Below are 13,097 nucleotides of genomic sequence, written 5' to 3'. Positions count from 1 at the left end.
CAGTTGATTTTTCACTCCATTTGTGAATAAAGAGTTTTCCTTTTTCCTTTCTGATCTATATGGTTTTGTTTTCTGTATTCAGCTGCCCTGACTGAAACCCCCAGGCTGATGCTGAGCTCAGAGTGAGGACAGACAACCTCATCAGCGTCTCACCACTGAGGGTGATGGCAGCTGGAGGTGTTTCTGCAGATGCTTTTGATTGGGCTGAGAAAGCTGCCTGCATGTGCAGGACATCTGCGTATCAGGAACGGATACTGGGTTCTGCCACAGGCTCTTTCTGCAGCTACCGAGATAAACGTTCCCAGCTTTTCTAATTTAGTCCGTTAATATGGAAATTACATTTTAAAAATTTTGGCCAGGCACAGTGGCTCAAGCCTGTAAACCCAGCACTTTGGGAGTTCAAGGTGGGAGGATCACTTGAGGTCAGGAGCTCCAGACCAGCCTGGCCAACATGGTGAAACCCCATCTCTACTAAAAATACAACAATTAGCTGGGTGTGATGGTGGGCACCTATAATCCCAGCTACTCGGGAGGCTCAGGCAGGAGAATCACTTGAGCCTGGGAGGTCAAGTCTTCAGTGAGCCAAGGTCATGTCTGCACTGCAGACTGGGCAACCGAGTGAGATCCCTTCACAAAAGAAAAAAAATTCAAGCCAATTTGCATTTTTTGGACAGATCCCATGTGATCATGATTCTTTTCACAGAATAGTTCTATTTGATTTGCTAAAAAGTGAATTTTTTTTTTTTTTTTTGAGACAGAGTCTCACTCTGTCGCCCACTGCAAGCTCCGCCTCCCAGGTTCACACCATTCTCCTGTTTCAGCCTCCTGAGTAGCTGGGACTACAGGTGCATGCCACCATGTCTGGCTAATTTTTTGTATTTTTAGTAGAAACGGGGTTTCACCATGTTAGCCAGGATGGTCTCGATCTCCTGACCCCGTGATCCACCCGCCTCGGCCTCCCAAAATGCTGGGATTACAGGCGTGAGCCACTGCGCCTGTCCAAATTTTTTTTTTATGGCTGGGCGTGGTGGCTCACACCTGTAATCCTAGCACTTTGGGAGGCTGAGGCGGGAAGATCACTTGAGGTCAGGGGTTTGAGACCAGCCTGGCTAACATGGTGAAACCCCCTCTCTACTAAAAATACAAAAATTTGGTGGGTCTGGTGGTACACGCCTGTACTCCCAGCTACTTGGGAGGCTGAGGCAGAAGAGTTGCTTGAACCTGGGAGGCTGAGACTGCAGTGAGCCGAGATGGCGCCACTGCACTTCAGCCCGCGAGTTCAAGATGGAAGGTACCAGGAGGTGCCCCAGGTGGGCAGCACAGGCGCCTGGAGGCTGCACCTCACAGGCTCGCATGGGGAGTCTGAAGATGCCCCAAGCCCAGATCACCCCACAGGAGGTGACAGCAGGTTGGGCCTGTGGAGGAGGCTCCACCTTGAGGGGCCACATTGGCTTCCACACCCCTTCACTCTCTGGGCAAGCTGGCAAAGGGCCCTGAAACCTGCCGACTGGCATCTCTACCTGCCACACTGTGGGCCAGGGTGCTAAGTCCATGGCAGCGTCAGCTGCTGTGCACCCAGGCACAGTGCAGAGCTCAGCCAGACTCACTCTTTTCCTAACCACCAAGCCTCCTAGGGGCCCAGTGGCCTCATCCTCAACCCCTTGCACCATCTCCTCTCACTGAGGGCTATAGGTGCCCCAGCTAACCTGTCCCCATCCCTGCCCCACAACTGTCCACAAAGCCAGGCCATGCCCTCCTCAGCCTCCAGGGCCCCAGAACCTGCCTCATTACCTTCAAGCCCTCCAGCACGGGGGCAGTGTCCTTCAAGGTCTCTGACTGCAGGACTGTGTCAGGCATCTCTGGCTGTGGCTTGGTCCCCGGCCTTTGGGGAGCAGCTACCACACATTCGGGCTCAACATCCTTCTGAAAGGCAAGGCGACACCGGCCCAGGGCCCGCCATCACACAGAAGCAGTCTTCTCGCTCTCCGAAGCTCAGAACATATGGCAGAGGCCACACTGGGAGCAGGCCTGCAGGTGACATCGGGCAGCACACCTGCCACAGAAGGTCCCTAGGGAGGCTCCATGCAGCTGCCAGGTCACCTGGGGCCCACTCCAGAACAGGCTAGAGCACCTTATCCATCTCTGGTCTCCCCAAGACTCCCCCAAGCTGCCCTGTCACTTGCAGAGCAGGAGGCTGAGCCTGTGGGTGGGCACCATGCATGTGACCCAAGAGGACCACAGGGCCCGCGTTGAAGAGGAGCCCAGAGGCTGGGGGAGCCTGAGGCTCCTCTGCCAGCGCCCCTCACAGCAAGTCCCTGAGGAGAGGGTGGGCACTGCCATATGCTAAGCTTGCCCCTCTGAGACGGCTAAGGTATATCTCCCATGAGCACCACTGTGGCCATCGAGGAGTCCCCATGTCAGAGTTGCAGCCCTCACATCTGGGGACCCTGCCTCCCTGACCACTCCAGGAGGAAATAAACATGCAGGACAGAGCTGCAGGGCAAGCACGCGGGAGGCCAAGACTGTGGGCGTGCGGGGGTTTCTGGGGAGGCTAGCTCAGGACAGCCCCACGCGGCACGGAGCAGGACCACCGCTTACCGCCGCCTCCGAGCGCTTCTGCAGCTCCTTCTCACGGTGTTCCTGCTGGATGGCCGCCTCCTCCTGCAGCGTGGCCTCCAGCTTGGCCTTGTTGTCCACCTGCTCGCCCTCCACCTCGGCCACTTTCACCTGCGCTTCCTTTGCCTTCAGAAGAGGGTACATCTGTGGGTGAGCCCAGAAGCCACCAGAGGCCCCTGCTGCCCCTCACCTCTGTCCTGTGTCCTGTGTCCCCTGCCCCTGTCACCACCTGGGCTTCACACACACAGGACAGAAGGCACTGCCGAGGTGCTGCCTGCAATTGCTGGGAGGCCTCTGGGCCGCCCTCTGCGCTCGCCCGATGACTCCTGACGTGTGGGAAGGAGCACAGGTGCTGCTGGCACAGCTCCAAGGGCCGCGGCCCAGATCCACAGCAGCCAACACGTGGCCAGGTCGGGACCACTGGTAACTGTGCCACACGGGGGATGGCAGGCAAGGGGCTGGTGAGGAGGGATGGAAGGAAGGGGACAGGTGGCTGGGTGGGGGTACTAGCGAGGGGGTGGGAGGCAGGCTGGGTGGATGGGGGGATCCTCGCCCATGGTTGAGGAATGAGTGCACTTGCACACCTCCCCCCACCCCAGAAGAGCGGAGACACCTATGAAGAGATGAGGTAAAAGGGGTCTCCGACAGCACGTACCACAATCTCTCGGAGGGTCTGCAGTGTGGACTTGAGCTGGTTGGCTGGAGAGAGGGTGTCCGGGAGGTACATGGCCCGGGACAGGATGAGCAGCGATGTGGGGATCTCCTGATGCAGGTGCAGGTCCAGCCACTGCAACCAAGGCCAGATTCAGCAGATGGGCAGCCCCCCAACCCTGCTGGCACCACAGCAGGTCCGCCCATCTCATCACCAGAATAGCTCTCAGAGAAGATGGTGTCTCAAGTTCTGCAAGGTCTGTTTGTTGCTGTGCTGCGTGACCCGATGACGGCCTTAGTAAACAAAACACCAGAGAGGCTTGGGGGTCAGCAACCCCCACAGCGAGGACCCCAAGGGCCTCAGAACAGGGCACCAACTCTTCACTTAAAAACACCCCAGGGGCTGGGCGCGGTGGCTCACGCCTGTAATCCTAGCACTTTGGGAGGCCAAGGTGGGCGGATCACCTGAGGTCAGAAGTTCGAGACCAGCCTGGCCAACATGGCGAATCCCATCTCTACTAAAAATACAAAAATTAGCCAGGCATAGTGGTGAGCACCTGTAGTCCCAGCTACTTGGGTGGCTGAGGCACAAGAATTGCTTGAACCAGGGAGGCGGAGGTTGTTTCAAGCCGAAATCACGCCACTGCACTCCAGCCTGTGACAGAGCAAGACTCTGTCTCAAACAAAGAAACAAGACCAGCCCAGGTCAACATATACGGGCCCACAGAGGCAGTGTCACTGAGGCCGGTCAGCACTCGGGCCCTTGCAGGCTCTGCACAGGCCAGGTTCTGGGGCTGGCTGCTTGAGTGACACCAAGACAATCTCCAAATGGGCAAGAAAGACCGTGACAATGTTTAGAGACAAACTGAACACAGGGCAAAACATGAGAACAAACCCTAAGAGAAGAAAGGCACCGCCGAGAGGTGGGTAGAGAAGGAAAAGTGTGAACACATGACACTCGGGCCCCCAGTGCACCACACTCCCCTGGGGGCCGAGGGGCCTGGGCAGGGACAGCACCTGCTCCCCTGCTCAGACACCCCTGTGTGTGTGGCCCATGTCCCCACGGAGCTCCAGAAGGCTAGGCAGAGTGCTAGGGAGGTCAGCACCCATGCCAGACACAGAGAAGGCTCTGCTGGGGAATCCGATGGAAGACGCAGCTGTGGAAGGCAGGGGGTGCCACAGGATCACGCCATAAATACTGTCTGTGTCGAGAGGAGAAGTGTGTACACACACCTTCATCTACACTTGCAGGTTGTGTGAAAAACCCGGGAGGAGGATGACTGCCAACAAGGGCATGCCAGTGCCAGGGCACCGGGAGGAAACCAGCTGGAGCCCTGCACCCCTTAACCTTTCCATGTAAGAGTGAGGGGCTGGGGCTGTCACTTTCCGACCTACAAGCCACTCAGTTTGATGGCATTGGGAACCAGGCACCAGCTCAGGGCGTGGCCAAGAGAAGGGGCGGCTCCAAAGTCAGACCGTGCCATGCCACCCAAACCTTCCATGGCCCCAGTTCAGAAAGAATCAAAATGTGAACACGTCCGACATCTCAGAGGTGAACTCCAGTCCTCATCTGACTACAGATAACCAAAATAGTAAGTTATTAAGGTCTTTAAAATCAACTAAAAGCAAACAAGAAAAATCAAAGCAATATTCAAAAGGCAATGAAAGGTGAGAATGCAGGGGTGTGAATGTGGTAAGAGCAGAAGGGCGAGCAACAGCCCAAACATCCTAGCCGTCCCCAGAGAGGTCACAGTGTCGCCTCGCCAGGCCGGCCCAGAGTTTGGGAAGAGCCTCCAAGTGGCCTTTCAAGGCTGATGTTTCCCTTGAGCCCATGCCGGCCTGGCACAAGGTGAATTCACGCACCTGCTTCAGCTGACCCCTCAGGCGGTCTTCCGTGACGCCCAGGGCCCGCATGCCTCGTGCCCGACATGCTGCCTGCAGCTCCTTCACATTCAGGCTGTCCACCCCTTCCTCAGCAATCAGCTAGAAAACAAAGCAGTGAATTATCATCTGGGACAGTTGCTGGTGGGTGACAGTGTCTATGTGAACACCCTCCAGAGTAAGTGGCTAACAGATTTTGCCAAGCAAGAATCAAACCACTGCCACCAAAGCCCAGTTCTAGGTTAGAAGTGACTGGAAGCCTGTGACGGAGGGTCAGGATCTTGGGAAGTGCAGAGCGGCCACGATCAACCCCGAGACAAAGAAGTCCACCTCCAACCCTCTGTCCTGATGGCAGAACCAGCCCCACCCTGGCCACTCCTGCCACCTGCTGTTTCTCCTGATCCCCCAGTCCCCCATCTGCCAAAGTGTGCCCAGGATGGGAAAGAAGGAGGGACGGAAGGCGAGGGAACCAGACACTCTGAAGACACATCTTGACCTCATACCCAAAGGGCCCCTCTCTTCCGCTCAGCCCAAGGTCACTGTGACACCAACTGGAAAAGCAAACAGGAGTCCCAGAGATAGAGGACACCAAGGCATACAGGGAGCAACAGGTGAAGAGAGACACGGAGAAGTAATGACAGCTACTGCTAGGCAGATGCCGGCAACAGGGCTCCCACGCCAGGACTCTGCAGCAGGGCCCACCATCTCAGAGTTCACTCCACATCACAACCACCCTGTGGGGTAGACAGTACCACCACCTCCACTTCTAAAACCAAACTTGACGTAACTGTGGACACACATCCAGTTTTAACAAGTAACAAAGCTCCCATGCATCAGATGCCTCCCCTAGCATAATGTCTCACCAGCAGCACTGCAATTAGCACATGCCACCCACCCAGTCAAGACAGAGGCCACCTTCCCCAGCTTCCGGTGCTGCCCGTTCACAGATGCGCTTGTCTCCATGTCTGCTGCTGTCACCTGGAGTGCTCTCTGAACAGGATCATGCAGGAGTCACCTCTGGGGTTCCCTGAGGACCCACTGGGGGTGCTATGGGTGTGCCGGGTTAGGCCTCTCACTGCCATGCGGCATTCTGCGTCATGCGTGCCCTCCTTAGCCGAACCCTTCGCCCACTAAGCTGGGCTCCGCCAGTTGATCAGGAATGAAGATGCTTTCTGTCTGCTTTCTTCTCCCTGTCCTCCTGGGGACTGGCTGGCCTCCGTTTGATTTCGCTCTGGTGGTCTGGAGTCTCTGTGCAGCATTTTCAGTGTTGCTCTGGGGATCACGATACACAATCCACGGACGCAGCTCACTGTAGTGCAGTGGAGTCGGCGCTCCACCCACGAAGGCAAGTGCTGAAGCTTCCCCTCCGTCTGTTCTGAGTCTCAGCCGTCGCCTCCACTCGCATCGTCGCCTCCACCCACACTGTGGAGCCCGTCCCTCAGCCCCGCTCGCTGCAGAAGGCGCAGGGAGAGGGCAGCTCGCCATGCCAACCCTCGCTCTGGTTGCTGGGAACTCTTCCTGCTGCGCCGAGGTACTTTCTCTTACTGTTTCCTTTCTGGTCGAGGAGCTTCCCTCAGCCCTTCCTTTAGGGGAGGTCTGCTGGTGACACAGTCTTAGCTTCCTTCCCTCTGATACTGCCTTGGCTCCGCATCACTGCTATATTTTTGCTGGTTATAGATCCTGGATTGACAGTTCTTTTAACACTTGAAAAATAATGCTCCACTTCCTCTGGTCTCCACAGTTCCTGATGAGAAATCCATTGTCATTCAAATTTTCCCCTAATGGTAAAAATGCCGTTCTTGGCCAGGAACAGTGGCTCACGCCTGTAGTCCCAACATTTTGGGAGGCCAAGGTGGGAGAATCACTTGAGCCCAGGAGTTCCAGACCAGCTTGGGCAGCATAATAGTAAGACCTCATCTCTACAAGAAAAATAAACAAAACTAGCCGGTGTGGTGGCACAGGCCTGTGGTCCTAGCTCCTCGGGGCGCTGAGGTGGGAGGATGGCTTGGGTCCAGGAGATCAAGGCTACAGTGAGTTGAGATTGTGCCAGTGGACTGCACTCCAGCCTGGGCAACAGAACAAGACACCATCTCCCCGAAAACCCAAAAAAAGACCTGGCATTCATAAATTCATAAATGAAACACACACACACACGATGCCTTTCTCTCACTGCCTTAAAAACCCTTTGTCTTCAGGGTTCATTAGTTTGACTCTGACGTGACTTGCTGTGAATTTATTTGGATTTATCCTACTCAGGGTTCACTCAGCTTCTGAAATTTGCAGATTTACATCTTTAACTGAGCCTGGGAAGTTTTCAGCCAGCCATTATTTCTTGAGGTACTTTTTCAGCCCTGCTCTATCCTTTCTCCCCCGGAACATCAGATAACACAGATGGTCGACACTTGCTACAGCACAGGCTGTGGGGCTCTGTACAATGTTTTCTACTATTTTCTCTCTGTTGTTCAAACAGGTAATTTCTATCATTTTATCTTAATGTTTACTGGTTCTGTCTTTTATCTTATCCATTCTGCTGTTGAGCCCACCCAGGTTTTGACTTTAGATATTGTATTTTTCAGTTGTAATTTTTCATTTGGTTCTTCTTTTTCAAATTTTTTTGAGAGACGGAGTCTCCCTCTGTTGCCCAGGCTGAGTGCAGTGACACAATCACAACTCACTGCAAGCTCAATCTCCCAAGCTCGAGCAATCCTCCTGCCTCAGCCTCCTGAGTAGCTGGAGCTATGGGCGCAAGTCATCAAGCCCAGCTAATTTTTAAATTTTTTTGTAGAGGTGGGGGGGTCTCACTATGTTGCCCAGGAAGGTCTCAAACTACCAGGCTCAAGCAGTCCTCCCACCTTGGCCTCCCAGAGTGCTGGGATTATAGATGTGAGCCACTGTGCCTGGCCTTAATATCTTCTCTCAATATCTTTTAATATTATTAATAACATATTTCTTCTCTTTCTTTGCCCAGATCTGTTTTTCACATGTTCTACTCTGTTGTGGCTTTTGGAGCTCTGTGCTGGTGGCTGTTTGAGGCCCAGGTGCAGGGTCTCTAACTGTCATCTCAGGGTTGGTACCAGGCGCTGTTTTTCTCATTCACTGATACCTTCCTGCTTCTTGAATCTAGATCTGACTTCCAGTGTGCCGCAGCTGACCTCCTCTGGTGCATGGTGGCATGGGCGGTAGGTGTTCTAATTTGCAGAGTTTGCAATTGACGATCTGGCGTCTACCAATCCCAGGACCAAGCTAACAAGGCCAAAGCTGTTTCCACTTCCCTACGGTCCAGCTTTCACGGGCCAACCACAAACCCTAACGTCTGTGTTTCCCTTCCTGCCCAGTCAGACATGTCTCCACCTACTGCCGACAAGGAAGGCAGGCGTCGTCCCCCCAGCTTCCTGCTCCCCATGGGTGTGGAGGTTTTGTGGCGCTGAGTGACAGGGGAGCTGTGGGTAACACATTTCTCTCAATGGCATTGACCTCTCCATGTTGTCACTCACTCACATCCATAAGCTAAATCCCAGGCATATTTTAGAAGTGGTGGGAGCGCTGCCTCGTAAGAAGTGCAGGCTCCCCATCCTGCCTCCACAGACATCTGCGGGACAGCGGTGCGGCTTGCTGCCGCTGGGAACAGGTGGGTGGGAGTTCTGGCTCTCACAGGTGTCTCCCCCAGCAGGAGGGCAGAAGCATCTCAGTACTGTTTCCCACCTGGCTCCCACTGGCACCATGGTAGATGTGACCCTGTTCCTGCTGGGCAGTGGTCAAAGTCCCAACTCTCCGCTGGGTCCCCAAGGCCACCCCAGCGGTGGGGGAGTGTGGCGGATACACTGTCAGATGAGAGGAAAGCTCAAGCCCCCTACCTGGTCTCCACTGACACCACAGGGGCTGGCCCCCTCAGCCTTCTCTGATACCATCACCACCAGGGCTGGGGTGCCTGTTGTGTCCCGGCGAGGGCGGGATACAGGCTCCCCACATGGCCTTGCCTTGATTCATGGAAATGACTGGCCCTCAACCTGCTCACCAGAGATGCAGGCAGGCTCTTCCTGGAAGAGTTCAACACTTCCCTGAACCTCTTTGTCTTCCACAGACAATGCCTGCATTCAGGAAAAACTAAACACTACAAACAAAATCAGAAGGGAGAGCAAAAGAAAAAGGCCTACGGACCGCCCAGTTATTAGAGTAATCAATGTGAACTAGGGTTAGTGCATTCAAAAAGACAGATGACAAGATGAACAGTTTTACCTGAGAACTGAAATCTTAAGAGCTCCTAGTATGAATAAAAGAGTAACCAGCCGGACACAGTGGCTCATGCCTGTAATCCCAGCACTTTGGGAGGCCGAGGTGGGCAGATCACTTGAGGTCCAGAGTTTGAGGCCAGCCTGGCCAATGTGGTGAAGCCCTGTCTCTACTAAAAAATACAAAAAATAGCCGGGTATGGTGGCGGGAGCCTGTAATCCCAGCTACTCTGGAGGCTGAGGCAGGAGAATCGCTTGAACCCAGGAGGCGGAGGTTGCAGTGAGTCGAGATCTCGCCACTGCACTCCAACCTGGGCAACAAGATCGAAACTCCGTCTCAAAAAAAAAAAAGCAGTAATCAGACCTAGAAGGAGGGCAGCGCCCTGAAAGCACAAAAGGGCGTGAAGCACACAGGCAAGCATGTGCGATGGACAGGACAGGGCAAAGGGGCAAACGGACCCTCGATGAAGACCCTGATGTGAGGAGAGAGGCACAGAGGCACTGTCATCAATAAGCAGGATGATCACAAAGACAGACACACCTAAGCAAGTTATTATAAATCTGATGAAATCCAAACAGAGAGATCATCCGAGAAGCTGCCAGAGAATAGACATCCATCTTCAAAGGATCTGCAATCTGCAAGTGGCAAGACTCCTAGTGAGCTTATTTTCGATCGTTCAGCATCTTCCAGAGTTTCTACAATGAGGACATGCTGCTTTTATCATCAGGAAAAAAAAAGGTAAAACACCAGAGCTGTGGTGCGGAGTATGGCCAGGCTCACCTTGTCATCTGCCTTTATGGAGCGCAGCCGCATGGTAAGCTGGAAGCGCAGGAAGTTGTTGGTGCCGATGGACTGCAGCTCCAGCAGCTTGCACAGGGCCACCAGCTGCGGCCGTGTCAGGTTGTCCAGGGTCAGCTCATCCTCAAATAATTTGGAAAAACGCATGATTTCCTCATTGCTGGGCCTCTCCCCTGTCTCCCGGATCTGCGGAAGTGGTCACAAGGGTCATCCCCGGGACACGTGCCCACCCGGCTCCCTCCCATGACCAACCATATTCCCAAAGGGTGCTGCCTCTCATCCTCAGGGACTCAAACCACTGACTTCTTTTTTTTTGTTTGTTTGTTCGAGACAGGGTCTCGCTCTGTCACCCAGGCTGGAATGCAGTGATCTCGGTTCACTGCAACCTCCACCTCCTGGGTTCAAGGGATTCTCCTGCCTTAGCCTCCCGAGTAGCTGGGATTACAGGCTGCGCCACCACACCCAGCTAATTTTTGTATTTTAGTAGAGATGGGGTTTCACCATGTTGGCCAGGCTGGTCTCAAATACCCGACCTCAAGTCACCTGCCCAGCTTGGCCTCAAACCACTGACTTCTGACTCCGGTGCTGGGCTAGCCTGGGGAAAGGTGGCGTCTGGCCTGTGGACCTCTCCTGCCTGAACCAGCAAAGCTGAGGCTGCTGTCTGCTGGGGGAGACGCCCGGGCCCACAGGCTGCTGCATGCAGGTCCTGTGATCCTCTCTCTGCCACAGAAGTGGCCGGGACCCTGCTGCTCTGGGGCAGGAAGAGGTGCACCTGTGTGCACCTGCATCTCCCACGGATGACTGCCTGAGCCTTGGGGGAGGGGTGGCCATCTAGCTCTTTAGGGAGAGCTAGAGTCCCTTAGCGTGGATCACTCAGGGCCCTTTGGGTGATCCTCTGCAGTTCCTACCACCTGAGGGACAAGCCACCAGCTCAGTCTCTGCCAAGAGCTGGGCTAGGAGGGTACCTAGCAGAGGTGACAGATGAGGGAGGACGAGCCTGACTTGGTGCCCAACTCAAATCGTAACATGCAGGATGCCAGCTCTGAGACACTGTTTCAGGTGTGCTCCTGGGGGCAGCCCTACGCAGCACACCCCAATGCAGGTGACTGCAAGCACATCCTTCTTGGCAGCTGGGCGGCCCAGGAAAGGTTGGGACGGGCCCCTCCTCCTGCTCTGCAAGGCACGACATCCTGGGTGAGGCTCCCAAAGCATGGCTCCCCCTAAAACATCTTGGTGGAACCACCACCCACTCCCTGGGGGGCTCAGCAGCCCCATGGCTGTGTCGCCTCCTCCCGAGAGGCTTCTCCATGGTTAGGCCTCGGCCTGGCAGTCTTTTCTGTCAAGGGCCAGACAGCAAGTATTTCTGGCTTTGCAGCCATGGAAACCACTCGCCTCTGTGCTGCAGCGGGAAAACCCCAGAGACAACGCACACGCATGGCTGGAGTTTCTAGCCCCTGGTTTAAGCTCTTCCTGCACTTCAGACACATCCTTCTCACTCCAAAGTGGCACAAGTCCCTCAAGCCAACAACACTGGCCTCGTGAACCCCATCTAGTCCTCAGGGATCTCATCCGTGGCAGCTGCCCTCTCCCCATCGTCACCTCACTCACCACATGACTGCAGGAAACCTCAGGGGCCGCTCCTCCTCTCCAGCCCCCACTGCTCCCACAGTCCAGGCCTCTGACCAACCCCTGGGACCTGGGACCTTCTTGACTGACTCCAGCCAGAGGGCAATGCCCAGCAGAGGAGCCCGGCCAAGCCACCCACACCTCACACCATCAGGGTCTGAGGCTCCTCATGGGTCAGATTCTACTGCTCCTGGACAGCTGCAGGGTGATGAGACACAGACACCCATAATTCCGAAGGCTGAAGAGGCGCAGCCACCACAGCTCAACTCACTGAGAGCTCGTGGGGGCCAGACTCCTGACACTCCACTGGCCCCCGACTGAGCCTCCTGGGTAAACTTTCAAGCACCAGCCAGCACCTGGGGGAGCTCCACTCTGCTGAGCACAGAGAAAGGGAAACAGAAAATCAGGGAAGTCTCCCTGGTGAGGTCACAGGGACTCAGATGTATCACAGCACCTTCTGGAAAAACACAGAGAAGTCTTTGGTGGCGCTGCCCTTGGCTGCCTTGTTCTTCAAGGCCATCTCCTCGATGGTGTCCTGGAGGAACTTGGCCAGCTCCAGCTTGACCCGAAGCTCCTTCTTCAGCCTCTCCTCCTGCAAGGGCAGAGAGGGCACTGCATTCCAACTGCTCAGACTGTGGTTCGGGCAAGGAAAACATCTCACGCCTGTGCCCGACCCCCACTCCCAGAAACATTTCACAAAACACTGACTCTCATCTAAGTGCAATACATTCTCAAACTCTTTTATTTCATGGTTTTAAAAAGTACCCGTGTGGGCCGGGCACAGTGGCTCATGCCTGTAATCCCAGCACTTTGGGAGGCCAAGGTGGGTGGATCACCTGAGGTCAGGAGTTTGAGACCAGCCTGGCCAACACGGTGAAACCCCGTCTCTACTAAAAACACAAAAATTAGCCAGGCATGCACACCTGTAATCCCAGCTGCTTGGGAGGCTGAGGCACAAGAATCGCTTGAACCCAGGAGGTGGAGGCTACAGTGAGCTGAGATTGCACCACTGCACTCTCCAGCCTGGGTGACAGAGCGAAACTCCGTCTCAAAAAAAACAAAAACAAAACAAAAACAAACAAACAAACCAAAAAAACCAAACAAACTCGTGTGATTCCCTAAAGCAAGGATCGGCACACTTTCCGTAATGGGCTAGACAGGAAAGCATCTGGCCTTCATGGCTGTGTGGTCTAAAACAAATGCTTAACTCTGCTGGTGCCTCACAGACAAGACACATGACTGGGCATCGCAGGTCCCCACAGGGCTCTACTGAGAACAGGCAGGGTCCTGATCTG

General features: G+C 54.8%; 1 protein-coding gene across 1 annotated transcript in view; it reads right to left on the bottom strand.

Annotated features, from left to right (window-relative positions):
• The window catches only part of LOC134757056 (mitochondrial proton/calcium exchanger protein-like), a gene marked incomplete at its 5' end in the record, with an annotated part of 33,790 nt that overhangs the window by 7,423 nt on the left and 13,270 nt on the right, over positions 1 to 13,097 (bottom strand). Inside the window, 6 exon segments of the mRNA XM_063697650.1 lie at positions 1,792 to 1,923; positions 2,599 to 2,742; positions 3,272 to 3,403; positions 5,131 to 5,250; positions 10,159 to 10,362; positions 12,257 to 12,394. Coding sequence (XP_063553720.1) covers positions 1,792 to 1,923; positions 2,599 to 2,742; positions 3,272 to 3,403; positions 5,131 to 5,250; positions 10,159 to 10,362; positions 12,257 to 12,394 — 870 coding nt within the window.

Source organism: Gorilla gorilla, chromosome 14, assembly GCF_029281585.2.
Source record: "Gorilla gorilla gorilla isolate KB3781 chromosome 14, NHGRI_mGorGor1-v2.1_pri, whole genome shotgun sequence".
Classification (NCBI taxonomy): Eukaryota; Metazoa; Chordata; class Mammalia; order Primates; family Hominidae; genus Gorilla; species Gorilla gorilla.
The sequence above is the reverse complement of the archived record's forward strand: the minus strand, read 5'-3'. Positions and strand labels throughout refer to the sequence as shown.